The following is a 26,437-nucleotide window of genomic DNA, read 5'->3' on the forward strand; positions in this document are numbered from 1 at the left end:
ATTTCTCCTTGCTTGGTGTAAGTTTTCTGAGCAAGGGGGCCAGGGCCAAGGAGGTCCTTTCAGTCAGCGAGAGCAGGAGAGAGCTGTAGGGGACCGGAGGGTGGAGGTGAAGGAGCAAAACCAAGGTCTAACCCAGACCTCTGGGAGACCCAGAGGATTGTAAAGTTGGGATTCTTATTTAAAGGCTGTAGAACACCGGAGATTTAGGCTTGGTTCTTTGCTATTTTTCCTGGGATCAAGAGCTTGTAAGTGAACAAGATTCAGGATAAAATGGATTCCGGTGGAGGGCCAGCCTTGGCCTCGTTCATCATGAACGAAGAGGAGTTGAAGAGGAAGCAGAGAGAGAAACTGAAGAAACTACAGGCCACTGGTGGGAACCCCAGGCCTGCCCGCTCCCTCTTCTTCTTCACGCTCAGGAACCCCTTCCGAAAGACCTGCATCAACATAGTGGAATGGAAGTATCCTTTAAACACATAGATATACTCAGACCTCTCTGTTCCACCCTGAAATAAAAGAACAGTTAATTATGGCAAAGAAGTGTGGGTCAGACAGCTGTATTTCAGTTGCTGTAGAGTTCTCAGTAAGAACATTTGTCTCAAATCTAGTTAACTGTCTAGCAACTGACACCACAGGCTGAATAGTAAGTATATATTTTTAAATATATTGTGATTAAAAATTGACTGCTAGTTATCGGCTAATAAGCTTGTAGCTAGACCTTAGGTTCTGATGAAGGTGTATAGAACTGTATGTTTGCTTTGACCTTCTGGCTTTATACTCATATTAATTACCAATATTCCTGTCTGTGAGCCACATTAAAGGTACAAACTGTTAGTCCTGGGAAAACGTATGACAGTATTCCGAATTCATGCTGTTTTTCTTTGTTTTTTTTCTGTTCTAGCTATTAACCTTCCACAGACATAGTTACCCCTATCTGCAGTCATGAAGTATAAAAAATAAGCTCTATTTTTATTGCTTCCAGGTGTAGAAATGTCTGTCAGGAGCCAGAGTGAGGGTGTTAAGCTTTTGTTATCCTTCAGACCCACAGTTGAATGGAAACATGAGCTCAGGTCTTTTCACCGTCTAGTGTGTTGATGTGAAGAGGCAGACCTCACGTTATTCACAGACTGTGGGTTAAACAGAATAGATACAGGCACTTATCTATGATCTATGTGTCCAGCGGTCTAGTGTATGGTTTTATGCATGAAGTGCAGTGCATATATGTAGTTTGATAATAACATAAATGTGTCTGAATTTGTTTTATTGTTGGTCAATAATTTGTGGCTTTCCAAATATAGAACATTACATGTAGAAGTGTTTATATTCATTATTCATTATAGAATGACAGATATCAACAAAATGAGGGCCCTACCTGAATGTTTCAGAATACTGTTAGGATTAAAAGCCCTGCAGGTAGGTTTTAGGAAAGAAAGACCAGACTCACATAAGGAGGCTCAGTTCCTATTTACCTTGATGCACTGTAGCAGTTGATGTAGTTTTGGAGCCATTTTAGTAAGTGTGTTTAAATGGTTTGATAATATTTTCGGGGTGTGCAGCTGTTGTGTGAGATCACTCATGTTGGACATGATGCTGAGCTTGCAGGGAAATTCTGATGTCCTGCCTCCTGCTGGCAGAAATGCACTCTAACTCTCAAGCTCACTGTTAAACTGACCGTTCCATACTGTCCTTTACACAGCACTACATGGCAGACTGATGCTTTCTTTCATGGATGGAGCTTGAAGTGAATATTATGTGTCGCCCTGTCTTACACTCTGTAGGAGTGATAATAACATGATTGCTCTTGTGACAAAGTTATACCCAATGGCACAATGTTATATGTCTAAATGTGCGACATTGTTTAATATTTACCTGTAAACACAGGCCATGAGATTTTGTTTAATGTGCTATATGTTCAATTTTTGTTCATGTTCACATTCAAGCTTAGCAATCTGTGCGTCATAGATGAGGATAATGATCCTGAAGTTGATCCAAATGCTTCTGGTAAACATAACCTAATACAAAACAGGGACAGGTGAGAATCTCTAATATGGCTTCTTTCTGGAGTCTTCAGACATGTTTATGCTAAAAATAAGCTGGTTCCATTTCTTGGGATACACTTGGGTTAATGGATGCTATCTGTGTGTGCGCCATGTTTTCTACTTATATATGCTACTTTCTAAGTCGTGTTATTGATGATATATCAAGCTTTGAGACTATTGTCCTGAGCAGCCTCCACCAGGCCCTTTGAGATCATCATCCTGCTGACTATCTTCGCTAACTGTGTGGCTCTAGCTGTGTTTCTGCCCATGCCAGAGGAAGACACCAATTCCACCAACTCCACCTTGGTGAGTTTCAGCACCAGCTGTTAGTTAAGCAGAAGGACATATTTCTTAGTCTGTCCTCTTCTCAATAAATTTTATAAACTGAATGATCAGTTACTTATTGTCTGTTAGATTCTTTAATAAATAATATTGTTAATTGTGGATATATTGGCAGTTGAAAATAATGTGTCAGCATGTTAGTGTGTACTATGTACTAAATAATTCTGTACATCGTAGATGCTCTTCTGCTATTGAATTTTGTCTTAGACATGCACCTATCAGCCATATAATTACGACCATTTACTTGATTCTTCACTCACTGTCCATTATCTCAGCTTTACTGACACAAGGTTCACCTTGTAGTTCTACATCCATATGTGGCTCTGCATATATTATTTGCCCATTTTCATCCTGCTCTTCAATTATCAGGACCACAACAGAGCAGGTATTGTTTGGGTGTTGGATTGGTCACATTCACAGGGCTGCAGTGACACTGACATGGTTAGATACACTCGCCTTGCTTGTACACCTTTTAGATGCCAGTGACAGTTGCTCATCTGTTGTTGCACATGGGCAGGACGCAGTTGGCTGGATATTTTTAGTTGGTGGACTATTCTCAGTCCAGCAGTGATTTCAAACAGTGGGTTTAAAAATTGCTGTCAAATCCAGCACCATCATGTTAGTATCCTACCACTCGAATCATACCTGCTCTGTGGTGTCCTATGGGGTTTCTGATCATTGAAGTACAGGGTGAGATACTGCACCCTAACAAAGTATACAGAGCAACAGCTGGACTACAGTCTGTAATTGTAGAACTACAAAGTGCTCCTCGATGGTTAATAGAGCTGAGTGGACAGTGACTGTAGAAATAAGGAACTCGTCATAATGACATGGCTGATCAATATACAGCTGGTTGTACACACTGGTACACAGCTTTTGTTCATTTAATGTATATATAGTCCACAGGATTAGGTACACAACAGTTTATTACTAAACCTAGGTGCCAGATGAAATCACCTTGCCATAGTCATATTTTTTTGCCATAAGTGGAAACATTCTTGATATCCATAACTGCTGTGGTTACTGGGTTTTTCTTTTTTCAAAATACTTCTCTTGACCCGTGATTATTAGCCTGTAAAACTGAAGCTTAGCTAGTGTTGGTCAGGACAGCACTGTTGTCTATCCTGGACTTTATATTTAGACTCTGGGTAAGGAGGTGAAGCAGCAGGCTTGCAGTCCACAGGAATGAGAGAGAGCTACAAAGATACATGTAAAACCTCTAGGGGGTTTTATACATGATGTCCCATCATATGGCATGGACTTTGCTGCTCATATTGCTATTTTAATTGGGTGCTAGAGGTTTGTCATGTAAAAACTATTTCCCGCATATTGCAGGTCGGTGCGTTACAGACTATAACTGCATCCTTAGCCTCATAGCTGCCATTTAGTAGATTGTGTAAGCATGTTTTTGGAAGTCCGGTTTGCATTCTGATATATTCTATTCCTCTTCTATTTGATGCAGAGTAATGATTTACCCCAAATATTAATTAATTAATTAACTAATTCATTAATTCATTCATTCGGTAACCGCTTATCCAATTCAGGGTCGCGGTGTGTCCGGAGCCTACCCGGAATTACTGGGTGCAAGGCGGGAATACACCCTGGAGGGGGCGCCAGTCCTTCACAAGGCGACACACACACACACACTCACATGTACGGACACTTTTGAATAGCCAATCCGTCTGAGATAAAAGGAGAATAAAGCGTGAAATCTGATTTTTTTTAAAAAGTAGGGACAGTGAAAGCAAAACCAAACAACATTCAAGTCTTTTATGTAACTTTCTCTAATTGTTTTTGGTATTTTAAAATTATACATTTGAGATGCCACTGAACTAATCAAGTACTGTCATCACAAAACCCTGGACTCAATTTTTGAATTAACAATAATACTGAATCCTGTAGCAAATCTAACCTGAAATCACACACAGCATCAAGCTGTGTATTTCTGTTGAAATAGTCAAGATGTTGTACCAAGCATATTATTTTAATTAAAAACAGAAAAAAATTATTGGATCAATATTAATATTGGCTACACCATAGCACATAGGTATCACATAGCAAAATCTTCTTTAGAAAGAAAACAATTGCATGAAAGTATTGTTAATGAAACAATAAAAATAATAAAAAATGGAGAACAATATGGGGGCGGCATGGTGGCGCAGCAGGTAGTGTCGCAGTCACACAGCTCCAGGGGCCTGGAGGTTGTGGGTTCGATTCCCACTCCAGGTGACTGTCTGTGCGGAGTTGGTGTGTTCTCCCCGTGTCTGCGTGGGTTTCCTCCAGGTGCTCCGGTTTCCTCCCACAGTCCAAAAACACACGTTGCAGGTGGATTGGCGACTCGAAAGTGTCCGTAGGTGTGAGTGTGTGTGTGAGTGAATGTGTTTGTGTTGCCCTGTGAAGGACTGGCGTCCCCTCCAGGGTGTATTCCTGCCTTGCGACCAATGATTCCAGGTAGGCTCTGGACCCCCCGCGACCCTAAATTGGATAAGCGGTTACAGATAATGGATGGATGGATGGAGAACAATATGGGCATGTGAAGAATTGGAAAGAAAATGGGAAGAAAACATCTATACAAAGTGTGTACAATCAACAAAACTAAATACAGCCTAATCAGCATGCTGGCTATCTGGGTCAGATCTGCTGCCAGAGAGCATGCTCAGTCATATTCTTGTAGCCCTAGTAGTTATCCACAGTGTCATCAGATTGCAGATGGCTGTAATGCATGTTATGATTTCTACAATTACTGTTCAGTCTCCCTCAGCTGTGGTAGTAGCCTTGCCAGGCAGGTGGCCTGTCCATTCCACAGATTTAAGTCATGAAACCTAAGCTAAGTGCTGGGCTCAAGAGCTCCCTGCCTAAAGTGGACAGAAGAAGGTCGGTAGAATTTCAGCACACTGGTGCTCACTTTTGCTGAGAGAATAAATAGATGTCATTAACTGACACAAGCACAGTGTCTACTGGTGATGGTTTATATCCCTGGCCTTATTTTCTTTATAAATGTTTAGTATTTCCCCAGAAGCTACTAATGACTACTCTCATAATCATAAAATTTCCCAAAATGTTTCTGGTTTTTAGCGTACTGTATTGTATGTCATATTGACATAATATTCTGTCAGAATCCTTGGTGAAGAACTTTTAGAGTTTATGGAAGTTTTAGACGTGAAGTGCCTCAAATAACTGGCTTGCAACTATCATTTTCTCTTGCTCACTTGTGTTTAGCAGGCCAATAATTCTCCACGTGGGGTTTTCGAGGATTTCAAAAAAATATTTATTTAGATTTTTTTCTCAGTTCATTTTTAGAAGATGTCCTTCAGTGACATATCTCAAAAGGAGATTGAAAAAGGAGCCTCAAATAAAAATGTGTTGAACGTTGTTGAGGTAATATTTATCATAGTCTCTCCTTTATGTTTGGAGAATGTTTCTGTGACCCAGCCTTTTGTTTTCTACTATATATTTAACAAACAGAAAGTCATCTTGTCTGTCCCTATAACAGCACAAATACACGGACACATCTCACCGTTACTGACTTTCTGATGAGTAAATTACATCTTCACAGTTTTTGTTTAACTTTACAATGAAAACAGACAAAATCTCCGGATGATTAAAGCCAGAACACGAGAGTGAGGTGTTACTCAAAATAAACGAGGCTGTGGATTTGTTACAGCACCGTTTTATCTGTCGGACCCTTATAGAAATATAAGTCAGTAAAGAATATCTAGTTCTCAGCGATTCCTTGTTCCTTACTTGGTTGATAAAAGGTTAAGGTGGTTGTTTTAGAAATGTTCAAAGACTTAAAAGTTAAAATGTTATCTTGTTGTGTTCTGGTAAATGAGTTGCTTTAAAGTGCTTCAGTTTGGTATTGTGGTATGAACAGAAAATGTTCATACATACACTGTCAGCCACTGACAAAATAAACTTTTATAATTTGTAATTTTTGCAAACAAAAGCATTTATATGAAGCACCAAAGCTTCTTCAGACTTTCTAATGACAAGGGCATGTATTTTGGGCTTTCCTGTTTTTGAAATGCCAGAAAAACCTCTGTGACAATGGCTAAATGGTTAATGGTGGTCTGGGTTGCTATGTCTGTTTATTTCTGTGAATACAGAATACAGCTGATGACAAAAATGTCTTCATTGCTGTGGTTTGTAGTTCATTGTAAACATTTTGGAAGCGAGATGAAGTGTTTCAAGCAGGACTATGAAAGTATTTAAAGGACTATGACCCCTGAAGGATAAGTTGATTGGAGATGCAGCTAAATCAAATACTGAGAAATGTTTGACGTGACCTGGAACTAGGTCTTAAAAACAAAGTGCCCTGTATACATTCAGTGTGGTTGATATCACTTAAAATGACATTGAAACCATAGGCTGTTATTTTGTTGCTTTTGTTTGCTGTTGTTTATTGTTTTTAATTAAAACATGTTTTAGTATGTGATATCTGATAATAAGGTCTTTCTTTGCAGGAAAGCCTGGAGTATATCTTCCTGGTCATTTTTACTCTGGAGTGCTTCCTAAAGATAATAGCATATGGGCTCTTATTTCATGAAGGGGCCTATTTACGGAACTGTTGGAACATATTGGATTTTGTCATCGTGTTTATGGGGTAAGATGAATACTTTTATCAGTACTGGAATTTTAAATGTAAATTTCCAGCTGATATCCACTCCTAATAATATCAAAGGTAAAGACACTCATTCTAATGAGTGAATTAAATCACATTTAGCCAGATCCATAGTTGATACAGGTGTTTCTTAACACACACACTCATACAGCTTGTAAAAATGCTAAACATAAATCTAAGGTCCTCATGTCCACTGGCTAGCTTGGGCTTGATATGTATACAAACTTAATTACTTCCTAAATTTCACAAGTATTCTTTTCTTTTTTTTTTTTTTTCTTTTTTTTCATTATGTCTGCAGGCTCTTTACTTTGGCTGTGGATACAATCAACAAAATAGCTGGAGTCCCCACAGAGAAAGGTGGAGGGTTTGACATGAAAGCTCTCCGAGCTTTTCGAGTGCTTCGGCCCCTTCGCCTCGTCTCTGGAGTTCCCAGTAAGAGTCATTTACTTTAATCCGCTGTTCCAACTCATCCTTATCAAGAGTCATTCACCTCTGTTCTCTCTCCCCAGGTTTGCAGGTAGTGATGAACTCCATTCTGAAAGCTATGCTGCCTCTGTTTCAAGTCGCCCTGCTGGTATTCTTCTTGGTCACTCTTTATGCTATCATGGGTTTGGAGCTGTTCAAATGCAAAATGCACAAGACATGCTATTACCAAGGCACAGGTTAGTTGTTTATATATATACAGGGTGGGCTATTTATATGGATACACCTTAATAAAATGGGAATGGTTGGTGATATTAACTTCCCATTTGTTGCATATTAGTATATGGGAGGGGGGAAACTTTTCAAGATGGGTGGTGACCATGGTGGCCATTTTGAAGTCCATTTTGAAATATATATATATATATATATATAAATTTGTGTGTGTATGTAGTTTCGACTGGGTATCTAAAAAGTAATGAAGCACCCGTATAACAGATGGTGATCCAATTTTAGACAAAAGCTGTGAAGGAATGGGGAAACCACTGCCAGACATATTTCCCCTTTTACCCAACAGCTTGTGTCTAAAATTGGATCTTGGTCTTTTATATGGGTGTTTTTTATTTTTCTGTTTCCTTACCTTTTAGACACACTCTACATATAAGTATATAAAGTACATTTTTATTTGTGTTTCCCAAACCTAAATTGCCCTTAAAAATGATTAAATTTCCATTGATAAAAGGACTGTATCAGTTACTGAATAATAACTGTTTGAATGCTTCATTTGAATTTTCAAGACATTTCATTCTATCTGTCCTCTGTCACAGACCTGATTGCTTTACGAGACAATGAAGTGCCATCCCCCTGTGCTGAGGCAGGAAATGGCCGCCGATGTACCATCAATGGGACAGAGTGCAGAGGAGGATGGCCTGGTCCCAACTTTGGCATCACACATTTTGATAACTTTGGCTTTGCCATGCTTACTGTCTTCCAGTGCATCACAATGGAGAGCTGGACTAATGTGCTCTACTGGGTTAGTATACACCCTCATTTTAAAGTAGTAAACATAGATTAACTCAGGCAATTGAACCATTTTATTCTCCATAGAGTGGTCCTTCATAAATAAACATGCATTTAAAATGAAGTTTCTTTGGCATTTAGCCCATCTATGGCAGTGAACACACACACACACGAGTACACTGTGGTGGGGGCAGTGCAGTTGGGGGTTAGGTACTTTGCTCATGGGCACTACAGCCATAGTGAAGGGAGTGTTCTTGTCATGATTTAAATAGAGTTAATATAAATTCTTTGATACATCCAGGTCACTGAGGCTGTTTAATATGGCAATGGAGAGTCATTGAAAAAAATGACTGATTGCAACTTTAAAAGTAACACCAGGGTTGTCATGGCATTAGTTTGTGAATACCATACACAATATGGTCAAAACATGCTTCTTTTTGTGTTTCAGGTGAATGATGCTATTGGTAACGACTGGCCATGGCTATATTTTGTGTCGCTGATCCTTGTGGGATCTTTCTTTGTCCTCAATCTGGTCCTTGGGGTACTCAGCGGGTATTTAGCAGTCCACTGTGTTTCCTAAAAATATTTTTTGAATGACATTTACTTTCGTATCAGCCTTCTTACAGTCTGTCCATTGTTTACTCTCTTAGTCTAGACCAATATGGCACATCCATTCAGAGATCCTTTGCTTTCTTGAATGCACACACTGTACTATTACTATTTGTGTTTAATTAATTCAAATACTAGCAATCTCTCTATAGGGAGTTCACTAAAGAGAGGGAAAAATGCAGATCCAGAGGAGAGTACCAGAAGTTGCGAGAGAGACAGCAGATGGATGAAGATCTGAAAGGTTACATGGAATGGATCACACATGCTGAAGTCCTGGATGTGGATCAGGAAGGACAAGGTGCTATGATATGCCATTGATATGCCAATGATATTGACAATTAACCGTACAAAGCTGTACAAATGTAAAGAAAATACTAATGCTTTATGTTGTTCCTAACAAACTGGTAAATCACTGTAGGTCACAGTGAAAAAGACACCCTCTCATAGCTGATTTCTCATTTCCTTTCTCTGTCATCAGGTCTTCTCCCTCTGAAAGACAGTGGTTCAGAAACAGAAAGTCTTTATCAAATGGAGGGTTTAAACCGTGTCATTTATTACTAGTGAGTATCATATAAGATTTTTATTATATCAAACCTAGCCTCTATCTCAGAAGACTCAGGGTGCCTCTTTAACTCCTAGCCGACTCGCACGCCACTGGAATCGAGTGTTTCGGCTGAAATGTACTGTTTGGGTGAAGTCCAAAATATTCTACTGGTTGGTAATCCTGGTTGTGCTCCTCAACACTCTGGCCATTGCTTCAGAGCACCATCCCCAGTCTGAATCAGCCACTCAGTTTCAAGGTCTGTCTCATAAACATTTCTACGTAATATATATACGTATGTTCTGTTTCTAACACGAACATTTCAAGATATAAACATCATCAATGCACTGGCTAGATTTTGTTCTGTACTTATTATATTTCATGTTTTGTAAATATACTGCATGATTTTCTCAATATATCATTGCTATCTGATGATAAATTCACATCTCCAAAACACATCCTTAAATGGCAGTGTAACTAATGTAAAACAATTTTATTTCAAACATTATGGATCGTCTCAAATCTTTTGGTCATCAGGAATTTTTCACACAATGTAAAGAGCAGCTGACATTTTCAAACAGTGACAACAGAGGATTGTTATTCCCCTGACCTTTTTTTATTTTTCATAGTAAGCATTGAATATATGCATGAAAAAGCAAGATTTATTAAAATAAAAAAGACAATACTTCTACAATGGCCAATGCATTGATGAATTTTATTTAAAATATTTGCTGAAAACTAAAAAAATCTGAGAAGCTTTAACTGTATGTTATATTAATGCAGATATTGTCAACAAGATCCTGCTTGCCTGTTTTGCCATTGAGATGGTTATGAAGATGTATGCCTTCGGCTTACGGACTTACTTCATGTCAATCTTTAACCGATTTGACTTCTTTGTTGTGACTGTGGGCATACTGGAGATAATCTTGGTTTCTGCTGATGTCATGACACCGCTGGGCATCTCTGTAATGCGGTGTGTTCGACTCTTACGTCTGTTGAAAGTCACCAAGTAAGTACTCCCCACTCACACTGCAGTAGATCTGAATAAAAAAAAAAAAACATGAACTCAAAATATTAGTGCTCTACCTATCTCCATGTGGGTTTCTCCTGGTTTCCTCACACAGCCCAAAATGGCCTTTTGATTGTCTCATTGACTATAAGATTGCTCACTAGTGTGAGTGTCTCATTCATGGAGGGGTGCACAAACCAGTTGCTTGTTCTAAGTCCAGATTATTGGGACCTCTTAAAATGACTTCAAAGACAAAAATAGAGAAGTAAATTTAATTTTGACGTGTACAGAATAAAATTATTCACAGCAGTACAATTCTCCATCAATTTAAGGCTCATTCCTGCATCATTATTAATCTTTCCAATGTTTCCTTTGGCTGTTAGATACTGGAAATCTCTCAGTAACCTTGTGGCCTCGCTGGTAAACTCAGTGCGCTCCATCGCTTCCCTTCTCCTGCTGCTCTTCCTCTTTATCGTCATCTTCTCTCTCCTTGGCATGCAAGTCTTTGGTGGCAAATTCAACTTCCCTGACAGGGATATTCAGCGCAGTAACTTTGACAATTTCCCACAGGCTCTCATCAGCGTGTTTCAGGTGCTCATGTTATTTCAGAATTTTACAAAATATCACTTCATCTGTTATTATATTTCCTGCTGATGTATTGTTGTGGCAATTATCTTGTTTTCTTTCTTTAGGTTCTAACTGGGGAGGAGTGGGATACCATCATGTACAATGGAATCATGGCTCATGGTGGACCAAATTCCCCTGGAATTCTTGTCTCCATCTACTTTATCATCCTGTATTTCTGTGGAAACTGTATCCTTTGTCTCAAGACCTCACAGGTGTAGAATTCAGGTTTAGGCTAATATTTGTTTGGAAATTAATTTCTGTGTGGGGACAGTAAATGAATGCTTTAAGGTAACATGCTTTAAGGTCTATTTTCCTCAGCGGGTAGCCGTCAGTCATCCTCTTGAATGTGTTCCTGGCCATTGCTGTGGATAACCTAACGGAAGCAGAGAGTCTTTCCTCAGCACAACAAGAAAAAGAGGAGGAGAAAGCTAGGAAGAAACTCATGAGGTAAATACATTTATCTTAATACTACAGTGTATAATATAAGTGTTTTAACATCATGAGTGCACCATGTTGCATCAGGCTTAATGTGCACAATATATTTATCTTAGAAGAAAAGAAGAAACACGTTTACTGATCCCCTTAGGGAAATTACTTCTCTACATTTAACCCATCTGTGGTAGTGAACACACAAACACACACTAGTGAGCAATTCTTCACACACACCACCTCGGGGTGTGTGCCCGGGGAGTTGTTTGGGGGTTAGGTGCCTTGCTCAAGGGCACTTCAGCTAGGAATTAATTTTTATTGAACTGGCGACCCTCCTGCCTTAAGCTTGCTTCTCTAACCTCAATGTCATGGCTGCCTGGTGTCATAATTTTCAGTGCTGTTTCTCACGTAATTTGGTAAATCAGTTTCAGTTGAGCTTACACCAAACAGAGTGCTGCCCCGTTTCCTCCTCCACAAATTCATTCCTGCTTATTCCTGCATCCTAGAACCTCCCTGTCACATGCTGCTCTATCACACTTTATAATAATCTTATAATAATATAACCTGCTAAAAAAAAACTCTCAGCATATTTTCACACTTAGCAAAAATATAATTCTCTCACATTTGTGTATTCAGAGTATTTTTAAGAATAATTTCAAATTGGGGTGGCACAGTGGTACAACAGGCAGTGTCGATTCCACTGGGCTCCAATGTGTCTGTGATGCTCCAGTTTCTTCGTACTGCCCTAAAACCAGTTTTGGTTGGTGGATTAGTTGTGCAAATACTTTTCACAAATGTGAGTGTGTGAATGACTAAGTTACTGATGTCCTACAATGAATGGCCTGGCACAATGTCCAGAATGTGTTCCTGATTCTGGGTAGGCACTTGATCCAAGGGGACTCTGAAGAGAATGGTGCATGTACAGTAGATGAATGAGTAAATAAATACAGTAATTAATTAAGTTTAGTAAAAAAATGGATTTAGAGTGTTCTAATATTTTACATCAGAACAGCCCCAACGCAAAAGACTGAGGAGGAGAAAGCTCTTATGGTCAAGAGGCTGATGGAGGCCAAGCATAAAACTGAAGGCATGCCCACGACTGCAAAGGTACAATGCACTCCAGAGCCATAGTTCACATTAAGCTTCAAATCACTTGACTTAATTTTAGGTGAGGTTAGATATTTTCTAAACATGGTACTGTTCTACTATTTCGCAACTCTGCTTAAGAATCATATATATGTATCCATATGTAAAACTACTACAGAAACTGAATTTCTCATAGCACTACCATGTCATGTAACACTGTCCAAACTGCCATCTGGCTTAAATCTGCAGCTTAAGGTGGATGAGTTTGAATCCAATGTAAAAGAAGTGAAGGATCCATTTCCTCCTGCAGATTTCCCAGGTAAACCAACACAAACAGAAAAAGTGCCTTATCAGCTGAAGCTCCTATGGTTTAGACAGTGGTGTGGCCATCGAGTAAAACAGTTAGATGAATTTGGTAATAGTGATGTGCTAGATTAGCTGCACTATTTTAAGCCAAGATTAATATTAGCCTCATGCTTTATGTTCATTTATGGGATAGCTTGCAAGGTCCTGGATGGCTATAATAGTCACAAAAAGATAATAAATTATTATAAACAAGTTTGGCAACCTCCAAAATGTAATTTGATAGGCAAATGTATATTGTTTCAACTGTGACTGTAACGGTTGTTAAAAATGAAATTTAACAATGACTATTTTATTGGTCTTTTGTAAAATATTCACACAATGTAAAAAGCAACAAATGCAAAAAGAAAAAAAAATGTGAGAAGTTTTGATACAACAGCAATGATTTGCAACATCCCATATATAAATTAACACTGACCAGCAGTTGTATATTTTTGACTTATTGAAATGTCTTTCAGTTGGAAATGGAGGAATTAAAATGTTTAGAAATGGAACTATGCTTAATTATAGAAGTCAGTCAATCTTATTGGTCACCTCTCCTTAGGTGATGATGAGGAGGAAGAGCCGGAGATACCTATCAGTCCAAGACCTAGACCCATGGCTGATTTGCAGCTCAAAGAGACAGTGGTTCCTATGCCTGAAGCCAGTTCCTTTTTCATCTTTGGCCCGCAGAATAAGTGAGTGAGGATCTTATATAGACAGGTTGTTCGCATTATGTAATGTTTTGTTGCGTAATGTAATGCTTGTGTTGGCCATGCAGGCAGTATGAGAAAGGATATAATGCATGTATATGTGCAAAACACATTTTAATTCCAGGCTGTTTTAGCAGTGTAGCAGAACAATGCCTCAAATCGTCTTTTTTGATCTTTTAACATGATTTGAAAATTTATTTTACAGTGAATTAAACATTTATGACAGACCTAAAAAATGTCAGCCAAGTCAAAAATGACTTGAAATAAAGTCTTACTGCATTAGCAAAGTAAAGTAATTTGTAGGAGATCCAAGGTTTTTTATGGACAGCAAAGTTATGTGAATACGTACCACTGGCATGTTCATTGCCTGTAAGTCTGTTGCATTTTGCATTGACAGGTTCCGTAAGCTGTGTCACAGAGCTATCAACGCTACCCCCTTCACCAACTTCATCCTCCTCCTCATCCTCCTCAGCAGCATCTCTTTGGCAGCTGAAGACGCCATTGATCCCAAATCATTCAGGAACCAGGTGCAGAAACTACAGCTCTCATTTGATGTATTTTATAATAAAACTAGAGGTGGATAGAGTTCCACATATGATATGCTTAAGTTGAAGTATTCTTAACAAATAAATATGAGTAGAAATACAAGAGTATCACATTAAAAACTGTTTAAGCACACAGCAAATTCTGCAACCTGCTGTGGAACATCTCACTACATCCAGCAACTATCAGCATGAGATGAAATTTCTTAAGGAGCTACTCTTTTTATTTGTTTACCAAGTGACAGAAACAAAAGTAAAAATTACTAAAAATAAAATCATGCCTGAACATCAGAACAAATAAATCCACTGACGTAAAGCAGGTTTGAGCCTGGCCAGTATTTGGTTATGAGACCTACGTAGAAACCCTGGGTTGCTGCTGGAGTAGTTGGTGGAAACCAACAATGGACACTCTTTCTGTGGTCTGTGTAGAAGCCAGTGCTCTAGTGCAATAATGGGGACTGAATAGCATCATCCTTGGGAAGAGATGTAATATCCTCACTCTTTGAGGTCTTAAAAGATCCCTGGGCATTTCCTTCAATATTCAGAAATTCAAAATTCTGGTGTTCACCCAGTGTCCTGTTAAATCTGCCACTGTGGCCACTTCTGGTCTCCTCTCTTCCCACCAGCTGATGTGTAGTGAACATACTGAAGGAGACCGGCTGCCCTTGCATTATCCCAGTGGATGCTTCACATTGGTAGTGGGTGAGGCGACTCCCAATTGTTCCAAAGAAAAATGTAAAGCACTTTGTATGTCAGTATAATTGGAACTATCACTCATTCATTCATTCAACATAGTTTCCATAAGTAAAATGGGGTCAAGCTCTTATCTGACAAATAGTCCAAATGCTTCTATTTCATGCTCCAGACAGCAGGTATGCTATGAGTATCTGGTTCCTATCAACACTAGTTTCTCTAAAATTGAGAATTTACCTTGTCCACACAGATTGAAATGTGTAATTCCTCATCTAATTTCAAATGATAGAAAAAAAATGTATAAAGATGGAGACATTTTGATACGGCAATGATATGCATCTGTCCCTCTTACAGATCTTGGCTTATGCTGATATAGTCTTCACAACAGTTTTCACTATTGAGATTGTGCTTAAGGTAAGGTATTTAATTTGCTAAAACAATAAAACTCATTTGAGAAATTCTTTTATGACTGTCATATTTATTGCTTTCTTCTCAGCAAAGCAATGGTGACTAGTTTCTCGGTTTCTTTAATGTCATAATTCAGATGCTGGTGTATGGAGCCATACTACACACGGGCTCTTTCTGCCGGAACTCCTTCAACATCCTGGATCTGATTGTTGTTGTGGTTTCACTCCTCTCAATGGGACTGGAGTGAGTGCAGTTAAGCTGAGTAATGAGTCTTTTTCTAAGATTTTACCAAGTGTTGCTGAACACAGATTTTTTTGTTTTTAGGTCCAGTGCCATCTCTGTGATTAAGATTCTCAGGGTGTTGAGGGTACTGAGGCCACTTCGAGCACTGAATAGAGCCAAAGGTTTGAAGGTATAAAGCATTTATGGTTTATAAACAGACATTATTGCATAGAAAACTTTTTCTAAAATGGCAGAAGCATAGAAGGTGGGAAAAGAACATTCATAATTACTTACATTTATTTAAAAAAAAGGTCACTTTCTATTGGTTTAGTCATCAGGATAAACTGCTCTTTCAATTTTTGCCAAAAAGTAAAAACTGATAAAGTGGAAAAAATGTAAGTGTTTGTAATAGAAATATGAATATACCAGTTGAAAGTTTTTCATTGGGAGTTGCTTGAAAATGATTTGTCTGTTTTTAGCATGTGGTCCAGTGTGTCTTTGTGGCCATTCAAACAATTGGAAACATCATTCTGGTCACGTTGCTGTTAAACTTCATGTTTTCTTGCATTGGAGTCCAACTCTACAAGGTGAGATCTAAATACGGTTTGATTTGGGTGATCATAATCTTGTATTATTAATGTAAATGTGCTATTAATGACATTTGTTTTATTTTTTAAAGGGCACATTCTACTCATGTACAGACCCACTGAAACTGACTGAGGAAGAGTGTCAGTGAGTACACAGTTGCATTTGTTTTTGCACTTGTAAATATTTCCCTTCTTGCATCAGGTGCTTGAGCTTTTTTTCCCTATACTGAGAAATAAGAAGTTTGTCATGGTAACTTTGATAACAAAACCCTTTTTTTGGTTCTCAGGGGGACATTTGTGAAGTATGTACGAAACAAGCTCCATGAAACAGAAGTCCATCAGCGACAGTGGGTCAATGCCGACTTCAACTTTGACAATGTGCTAAACGGCATGCTAGCACTCTTCACCGTCTCCACATTTGAGGGATGGCCTGAGTGAGTTTGATGAAGAGCGCAACCTGCTCACAATTGCAATTGCCTGGAAATATAGGATAGGATCATATGTTCAAATGCCCCTGACTGGACCTCTTTATTATGACCCACGTGGTTTTATTTTTCGATTATTTCTTGTCCATAGGTTGCTCTATAAGGCCATAGACTCAGACGCAGAAGACAGAGGCCCAGTCTATAACAACAGAGTGGATACCTCCTTGTTCTTCATTATTTACATCATCATCATTGCATTCTTTATGATGAACATCTTTGTGGGGTTTGTCATTGTCACCTTCCGTGAGCAAGGAGAGCAAGAATACAAGGACTGTGAGCTGGATAAGAACCAGGTAACAAGCTCATTTTATTTTCTGTGGAACACCGGGAGCATAATGGCTCGACAATGTGCTAAATAAAAATTCTCAGCAATTTTAGATTTAGGTTGGAGAAATTTCACTGTGCTTAAAGTACATTCATCTTCAAAGAAATAGTTGCAGTCAAAAGGAAGTTTCAGATTATAATGATATTCGGAAGAAAGCGTTTCCAATGGCATCCCACATAGTTTCAATCAGGGACAGGTCAGTATGTAGATGAGCTTTGTGCTGTTGTCCTTCTGGACATGTGACGTGTGACAACAATCACATTGCCTCAACACATAGATAGATGTGTTGGTCTTCTCTACCAAGACAAAAGGTGGTTTTGTCACAGAAGGTGTCATGCTGCCATTCTGAGTGACACCATTGCATTCTAGCACAACAGCATTGCAGAGTTTTACAATGTTGATATGTGGTTAATGGCAGTCACCGTGGTGCTCTAAGGGCATATTCATCCACTATAAGAACATTGCAGAGTATGTTAATTATTTTTAACCAGAATGCCCAGTTTGTCTGGTGCAGTGCATGCTCTTATAGCTTCATTTCTGTTGACCCATCGTGTTTCCTTTTCTTCCTGCTCCAGCGTCAGTGTGTGCAGTATGCTCTGAAGGCTCGGCCGCTCCGTTGCTACATCCCTAAGAACCCTTACCAGTACCGGGTCTGGTACCTGGTGACCTCATGCTACTTTGAGTACCTCATGTTCTTCCTCATTATCCTCAACACTCTATGCCTAGGAATGCAGGTATGTGCTTTCACTAGTATTCAAATCAAACGTATATGAATATTTAGCTGTTACTTAATGTATATGTTTATTTGTTTTGTTTTGTTTTGCATTATAGCACTGTAACCAGTCAGATTACATAACTCAGCTGTCTGACACTCTCAACGTCATCTTCACAGTCCTTTTCACAATTGAAATGATTGTCAAGCTCATTGCCTTCAAAGCAAGGGTAATTTAAACCATTTGCAAAAACTGGAAAATAGTTTCTTAAAATCTCAAAAATATACTAATATATAATATCTTTGTGTGCAGGGTTACTTTGGAGACCCATGGAATGTGTTTGATTTCCTTATTGTAATTGGCAGCATTGTAGATGTTGTCCTCAGCCAGGTTGATGTGAGTACAGAGAAGAGCACAAACATCTGCAGATTTATTTAAATATGTCAGACCAAAAACACATTAATCAATATCGCAAAATTGCAACACCATTCCAAACAAGCAATGACCCATTGTGTGTATTTTAAACCTACATTCAGATACACGTTATCCAGAGACAAGCAGAAGCGGTCAGTACCAGCACTAGTTCACAGGACAGGGTTAGAATCTTTGATAACCAGCTCCATCTAGGCTAGACTCATCTCATTTCTTGCTGCTGAAATTTTGACCATTCAGTATGTTTCAAAGTAGTCATCTCATCTTGCTTCCATTGGTTATGAAATGCCTCCAACCATCAGTGCACACTTTTCCTTAGCTTTTTTCACTTCTGGTGCTTGATTCTCACACTGTTGTGTGTTCTACATCACTGCATGTCACTCAGTCACAGGTTTTATTATGCTACAGGCTTTTGTTTTTCATATTTTGCAATTATACCTATCACTGTTTGATACTGTGTTTTTATGGTGTTATATACAGTACTATGTATAAGTCGGAGACCACACTTAAACTTATTTCATTTCCAACAAAATGGCCATTATGTTGAAGATATTTCTTTGAAAAACTGAAAACAAGTCTTCAACAAACAAGAACTGTAAATGTATGTAAGGCAAATTGGTGTTACATTAATACTGATAATAATATATCATATTAAGCAGATGAGGCCTGTGTGACATGTTCTGTATATATATTTTATTTTAATTTTTCTTCTTTGACAATGACATATAAATAACTTATAGTTAATGGCCATTTAACAAGAACTAAGAAATGAAAGTGTGCTCTCTGAATCTTTTCACAACCCAGTAGTTTTTATTTATTTATTTATTTATTTATTTATTTTTTATTATTATTATTATTTTTTTTTTTTTGCATTATCCACATATAAATCTTGAATCCTCCTTCCTCCCATAATTCACCCACCCACTTTGATGTCTTTCACATCACCATTTGACTGCACTGTATCTCCTCCAGGCTGCTCTGGAGTCCAGTGGTGGACTGTACTGCCTCCACGGCTGTGGTGTAAATATCAGCCTGCACTGCATGGGTCTTGCTGTGTGAACAGGTTAACTCACCGTGTTACACTCTGACCGCACTAACACTGACAGCAACACAAGAAGAAACAGAAATGGAATCAAACATGCTTGCAGAAGTTTAGCTAACAAGTTTTGTTGCATAGACAAAACACCAGTAAATCTGATTGTCTTAAGTGTGACTTAATGGTTTGAAATGCCTTTTTAAGACACATTCTTTAGGAAATATTAAATATTCTAACTTTTTTGAAGTTCAATGTAGAAATCTAACCATTCCATGGTATTTTTGGTGTTAATTTACTGACCTCAAGCTGGTTGGTAATTTAGACAAGTTTTAGACAAGTATTGCATGTACTCTCTCTAATAAGACTAGATGTAGGATCATTAAATCATAGAGCAAAGTAAATAAGTTGGTTTATATTGAATCAGATACACTTTTTTACTTTACTCAAGTTGCTTGCAGTGGAATATATTTGAATATGAAAGTGGCACATTGCAATATTTTATGAAACATAAACAAATGGGTAACATCTGCTTGAACTTCTTTTTTTTCAGGAAACAAACCCAATGCAGGCCATTGCTGTAAGTGTTTTTTGCATGTTTAATTTTCCACCATTTTCTATTTAAGTTGAATTACACAGATTTTCTGCATAATTAAATCATTCTGTGTTAAAAAGTCATAAAGAGTGGTTTTATGTGATATGATGGAATTATGAACTGTAACTAAACGTACCCCATTTGTGTGGGGTATATTTTAGGGCCATTTAATCCTGTGTGTCTTCTATGTACATCACTACTAACAATTCAGACTACATTTAAACATTTAAGTTTCATTTTATAAATTCTGCTTTTCTGCTTATTTTTAGTATGAAGAAAACGCTCGAGTATCGATAACCTTCTTCCGACTGTTCCGTGTGATGCGTCTGATTAAGTTGCTGAACCGCTCTGAAGGCATTCGTAACTTACTCTGGACTTTCATCAAGTCTTTTCAGGTCTGACGGGCTTGATATTGATTCACAGATGATCACTATAAAACTTTGATAAATGGATGATATGATGCAGAATGGCAATCATTACAAATCCTTTAAGCACCTGACATGATTACATAGTGCAAACTAACAGTCTCTCTCTCTCTCTCTCTCTCTCTCTGTCATTCTTCCAGGCGTTCCCCCATGTGGCCCTCCTCATAGTAATGCTCTTCTTTATCTATGCTGTCATAGGGATGCAGGTGAGCTTCCCTAGTCTTAACTGTCTAGCTCATTGTAGGCCTTCATATTTCTAGCCATTGAATTAATCACACATATCTTGTGAGTGTATGTTGAGCTAATGTTTTCCATGCATAATTTGATAGTCATCCAATATACTAGAGGTATGCAACAGTTTGACTGATTGCAGTTCTCTCTGTTTTTTTACAGTCCAAATTTAAGCATTTTTTAAGGTGGAACGGTGTGTTTGGGGGGAAACTTTCCAGCACGTAAACAGACTGGAGAGCTAGCAAATGGCGAGGAAACATCTTTTGTTTTTCAATTACAATCAAGAACTACGTCTTTAACTGATGATTGTTGCTGGATACAGGCCCTGAAGACCAGAATTGAATACTCTTATTCTAGAACTTCATCAGTGGCTGAAAGTTGATGTACTTCTCAGACCAACAATGACACTAATGTGTTTAAATACTTTTACTCATACAACACCTACTAATATGCCACTGTCAGTGTCTGTGCTGAGATTGGTGCCCTAAAAAACAATGATCAGACATAGCCCTGTGGTGAATTTATGGATATGCCAGAGGGATTAGATTACGGAGGGTGACAAATTGACTGTAAAACACATTACAGTCACTGCACCATTGGGATAGGTTTAAATTGGCCTAAACCAGCTTTTAAAATAGTCACTGCACCTATTTGATAGGCTGGACTGGCCAATGGGTAAAGATATAAAGACATAAGGTAGGTCTTGCTAATAAACTTGCAACTAAGTGTATACTTCAGCATCTCAGTTTTTGTGTCCATAGGTGTTTGGTAAGATAGCTCTGGTGGATGGCACGGAGATCAATCGCAACACCAACTTTCAGACATTCCCACAAGCCATTCTACTATTGTTCCGGTGCGTTCAATGCTTCCAAAAAAGTAATAAGATCAATCAATCGTGGAACATACTACAAAAGGTTGAAACTGAACTCTCATTGGCTCTGTAGAACTGTCACAGGCGAGGGGTGGCAGAAGATCATGCTGGCCTGTATGTCTGGAAAGCTCTGTGATCCAAGATCAGACTATGCTCCTGGAGAGGAATACACATGTGGAACCAACTTTGCTGTCTTCTACTTCCTGAGTTTCAACATGCTGTGTGCCTTTTTGGTAAGTACAAAGATTGTAAGATTAATTATTTGTTTTTCATTGTGACCTAGAAGGAACTCAGCATCAATACTTCAACGTTAAACATGTCACCCCTTCCATAGATTATTAATTTGTTTGTGGCTGTGATTATGGACAACTTTGACTACCTCACCCGTGATTGGTCGATCCTTGGTCCACATCATCTGGATGAGTTCAAGAAGATCTGGGCAGAGTATGATCCAGAGGCAACGTGAGTCATACACCTAATCAAAAAAACAAGCCTCTCTGCCTTCCTTGTTTTATGTTTATTACACACACACACACACACACACAAACTGATGTGACTACAAACAGTTCCTGTTGTTAATCTGTAGGGGCCGAATCAAACATCTTGATGTGGTGACTCTGCTCCGAAGGATCCAGCCACCACTGGGATTTGGCAAATTCTGCCCTCACCGCTCTGCATGCAAGGTAAGACAGTTACAGACATCAACACATTGAAACATTAACATATGAAATATATATATACACACGCACCATGCTAACTGAGAAGATCAATTATTTAATATAATAATAAACTTAAGTGGCTAAGACATTGCACAGTACTGTATTTGATCAAATTATGGATTTTTTGTTTTATAAACAACCTGAAAAACCTTAGACCTTTTTATTGAACTATTTAAGTAACTGTAGAATAATCAGCTCATACATTAACATTATATAGGATTAGTTTACCTAGTTTTCTACTTGTCCTGTGTTCTTTGTAATGACAGCGACTGATTTCCATGAACATGCCCCTGAACAGTGATGGAACGGTCACCTTCAATGCTACATTGTTTGCTTTAGTCAGAACAGATCTTCAGATTAAAACTGAAGGTAAGACATTCTGTACTACTAAAATACAACTCATCAGTTTTGACTCCAATCATTTTAGTGACTATACTTTATACTGTGTTCATCAGGCAACTTTGAGCAGGCTAATGAGGAGTTAAGGCTTATTATTAAGAGTATCTGGAAACGGACCAGTATGAAACTGTTGGACCAGGTCATTCCCCCTATTGGAGGTAAACTACTGCTGTCCAGATTATATATGCTACAATCTGATAGCACACATATTTGACTTTAACTAAGATATGATGTGAATGGCTGTAGAGGATGAGGTCACTGTGGGGAAGTTCTACGCCACCTTTCTGATTCAGGAGCATTTCCGTAAATTTATGAAGCGCCAGGAGGAGTACTATGGCTACCGGCCTACGAAGAAGAGCGCAGCAGAAATTAAGGTACAACAGAAAGGTGTATAGTGTAACTTATGCGATCTATGCAATCACTTATCCTTAAATGTCTCTGTAATATTCAGATACATGCTTTATTTTCCCCCTGTGTCTTTGGCTTCAGGCTGGTCTGCGCACCATTGAAGAAGAAGCTGCCCCTGAGCTCCACCGGGCAATTTCAGGAGACCTTGTTGCAGAGGATGAGATGGACAGAGCCATGGAAGGAGGAGAGGAGGGCATCTACAGGGTAAGAGAGTGGAGCTTTCAATAGAATTCAAACGAATGATGTTGTATTCTTCAGTACCTTCAGTACCAATGCTCATTTGAGTGCACTACCTAGTTACAAAAATAAGAGCTATTTTCAGTAAACACTGTTAGCATGAGACTCCTAAAAAAACCTTAAATTGTTACGTTTATCAATGAAAAGCAGTGAAAAATTGAAGAAAATGTCATAAAACAAATGAGTCTTACCTCATCAGCTAAATTTGGAATAAGGAGAACATTTTAAATTTGTGAAATTATGTTTAGTAACATTTAATTCACCAGATAGTTTAGCTATGATACAGATGTTGACTTCAAAGCTTTTTATGATCACATCTTTTTTTGTGTTCATACAGCGGAGTGGGGGTCTGTTTGGTGGGACAAACATAGACCCCTTTGCATCTGAGCCCAGCAGTCCAATGTCAGCTCAGACCAGCCAGCGCCCACTACAGTTCTCTGAGAGTCGTCCAGAGGATGTAGAGTCTCCTCCAGATTCAGTTTTTCTGCCAAACACTGAGTTCTTCCCTTCAACACCAACAACAACAAACAAAAACAACAATGCTAACTTCACAGAGGGGTGAGGACTTTCCTGATTTATTGGTACTAGTTGTTTACCTTAAAATTGACAAACTGAACACTTTTTATATTAAAATAAGATAAAAACAATCATTGTGGGCCTATCAAAAGGACTAAAAGTCTATATAAATGTTCCCCATAATGGAATTTGTAATATTTCAAAAGATTTCCTGAAGCCCCGGGAAGACAAGACTTCTTTCTGCCCTTTTGACAAGTTTAGAACTAATTAGTTTTCATTTGTTTTTGAGTCCCACCTTCAAACTATTGATTTTCATATTTTTTTCAATATCCAGATTCATAGTTGAACTAGAGTCACTTTCAGCTGTAGGAACCAGAGACCAATCTTTTGAAGACTTAAGTAAGTACAATGAAAATTAAAGTACACTGATTCCTCACTGCAGCAGCATGTTGGAGCTGCAGGATTGGTCCCTGAAACACAGCTCCATGGCCCAGTTGTTGGTTCAAATCCTGATTTGCATCACTGTGTGTGAGTTGTGTTTACTCCCTGTGTCTGTGTGGGTTTCCTTTGGGTGCTCCAGTTTCTTCCCACAGTCCAGAAATACACACTGGTGGGTGGATTGGCTGTTTAAAATTGTCCAAATTTGTGTGTGAGTAATGGTGCGATGGACTAGTGCCCTTTCCAGTGTGTGTTCCTGCCTTGTGCCTAGTGATTGAAAATAGCCTCTGGACCCACCACAACCCTGAACAGTATGAAGTGGTTACAAATAATGGATGAATGAATGAATGATTTGTCACTGACAGCTTAAGTCTTGTTTTTAATAAGAACTCTAACCAAAACAGGAGACTCCAACATGTTCCTCAACAGAACACCATCCATTAGAGGAGCTGAAGACAGCCAATCAAACTTCACTGTGAGAACAGGCACTACACAGGTGATTCAAAATATCAGGAGCATGTTTATGAGATTATAAACTAAGTCAGTAACTTAATTTACTACTAGACTTAAATTAGGTACTCTGCCAGTGATGAATTCCCATTAGAAAAGTTTAGTTTAGGATATGCCGAAAATCTAAGAGCGAGCTCTCAGTGACTGCATGACCTTTCTTCTTCCCTTATTCACCTTTCTCAGTTCCCTTACAATCCAAGCTGTGGTGAAGCAAACACTCAGAAAGTAGTGGAGCAAAAATCATCAGCCACTGACGAACTCATCCAGCAGGTAAATTAGATTTACACAGATTATGGTGTCTGTGTCATTTAAGCAGGAACCTCCAATAGTTAAACTGAACTTTGCTTCTATTCTCAGACATTACGGAATAGTGGGCTTGACACTTTGGCTGAAGACCTTAAGTTTGTCTCCATGACTAAGAAAGAGGTGGCTGAAGCCATGAGCATTACTGTGGAGGATATGGAGGGAGTCTCCAAGGAAATTCTGAACACCCCTGTTGTGAAGCCAGCGAAACGTAAAAGACGCCCCATCCCAGTTCCACCCAGTGTCAAGTCTACTGAGCCAAAGGACGCCACCACTGCAGTGTAGACCTTGACTTAGTGGAAGATACACCGACTTATTTCATATGTTGACTTTCTTGACAAGGCTTTGTTGCATAAGATTCCAAAGCCTAATTTTGTTCTGGTAACACAAATCCACCAGCCACAGCAAATGCTGTTTCACATTGTCAACTGTTTTTTTCTTGCCAAAAAAATCAAAGATCTTTTATAAGTGTCCACTTCAACAAATACATTTTGTTTTTTAGAAATAAAGTATGTAAGCAGACACTTGCCGAACATAGATCTTTGGTGAATTATTTTTGGCTGTTAATGGCAGAATAAGCACCTATGTGACCTCAGTTTAGCTCAAGTGGGGTATTGCACTGATGGATCATTTGATTTAATGAGTGTTGCCTTGTGACCTAACACACCCAAGAGCAGAATTTGTTTCCTGCTTTAGTGCTGACTTTGTTTTTCTTCCGATGGACAGAGTAGGACTGGACAGGCTCTTGTGTAATTTTGTTGTGAGCCATAAAAGTTTGCTCCTTTTAGACAGACAATTAAATCATTCTGTATTTGTATGAACCGTCAATGTGTTACAGTTAATTACTAGGTAATAATTTGAGAAAAAAAAAAAAAAATATATATATATATATAATTAATTCGGTTAATGGCAAAATGGTAACACATTTTATGGGTTTAGGGAGTTATGAATGGTAAAATTTGCTAGAGTTTATTTTTCTATGAAGATGGTACGTTTTGTTTTAATAATGCAAGGTAAAACTCATAACTTGTTCAGCAATAACTTTAAAATGTTAATGATGTGCATAATGACAGGTTACAGAAAAACTGTGATAAAACTCTTCTGGTAAGTGTTGGAAACCAAATATTTGACTGTGTGAGCTGCTGAACTGGACGTCCTCTGACTGGATGAATATTTCTGAGTATTTTAAATATATTTTTATCTACATATTGTCATCACTTACAACACCTTGAATATTCTTATAACGGCATATAAATGCTAATCTTAGTTTTCCATATTGTATAGGGCTTTATTAAATTTCTTTCATTGGCCACATAATATGGTTATATCATATTTACCATGTTTATGTTGTAGTCAGGCTGGATTCCCAGGTGACAGTTTCTTTTTGGACATAGTCCCTCCAGCCTGGAATCAGCCATGAAATAGGGAATGTCTTCATTTGTCTATAAAACAGCATTGTTTTTTTTTTCATGACTTTTACATTAGCTGTTTTCAATAGACTTTCCTTTCATCTTGAATGAATATAACATTTTAAAAATACAAGAAAAGAA

At 38.3% G+C, this 26,437-nt stretch overlaps 1 protein-coding gene across 1 annotated transcript; it reads left to right on the forward strand.

Annotated features, from left to right (window-relative positions):
- The first annotated feature begins 270 nt into the window (after positions 1-270).
- On the forward strand, positions 271-25,236 carry cacna1sb (calcium channel, voltage-dependent, L type, alpha 1S subunit, b). The gene is made up of 44 exons (XM_066643746.1): positions 271-458; positions 2,237-2,342; positions 6,842-6,981; positions 7,298-7,431; positions 7,509-7,661; positions 8,247-8,452; positions 8,888-8,991; positions 9,201-9,346; positions 9,527-9,608; positions 9,688-9,848; positions 10,373-10,598; positions 10,982-11,189; positions 11,291-11,411; positions 11,558-11,672; positions 12,662-12,761; positions 12,990-13,059; positions 13,648-13,780; positions 14,193-14,322; positions 15,385-15,444; positions 15,575-15,681; positions 15,763-15,850; positions 16,140-16,247; positions 16,340-16,392; positions 16,535-16,681; positions 16,824-17,025; positions 17,633-17,791; positions 17,889-17,999; positions 18,083-18,166; positions 19,175-19,222; positions 20,100-20,225; positions 20,396-20,461; positions 21,248-21,339; positions 21,431-21,590; positions 21,692-21,819; positions 21,944-22,040; positions 22,343-22,445; positions 22,532-22,633; positions 22,722-22,849; positions 22,965-23,087; positions 23,458-23,678; positions 23,971-24,035; positions 24,479-24,570; positions 24,768-24,854; positions 24,942-25,236. The coding sequence occupies exons 1-44, from the start codon at positions 271-273 to the stop codon at positions 25,170-25,172; spliced, it is 5,511 nt and encodes a 1,836-aa protein (XP_066499843.1). The 3' UTR covers positions 25,173-25,236.
- Positions 25,237-26,437: the final 1,201 nt, after the last annotated feature.

The sequence above is a fragment of the Hoplias malabaricus genome, chromosome 14 (genome assembly GCF_029633855.1).
Source record: "Hoplias malabaricus isolate fHopMal1 chromosome 14, fHopMal1.hap1, whole genome shotgun sequence".
NCBI lineage: Eukaryota > Metazoa > Chordata > Actinopteri > Characiformes > Erythrinidae > Hoplias > Hoplias malabaricus.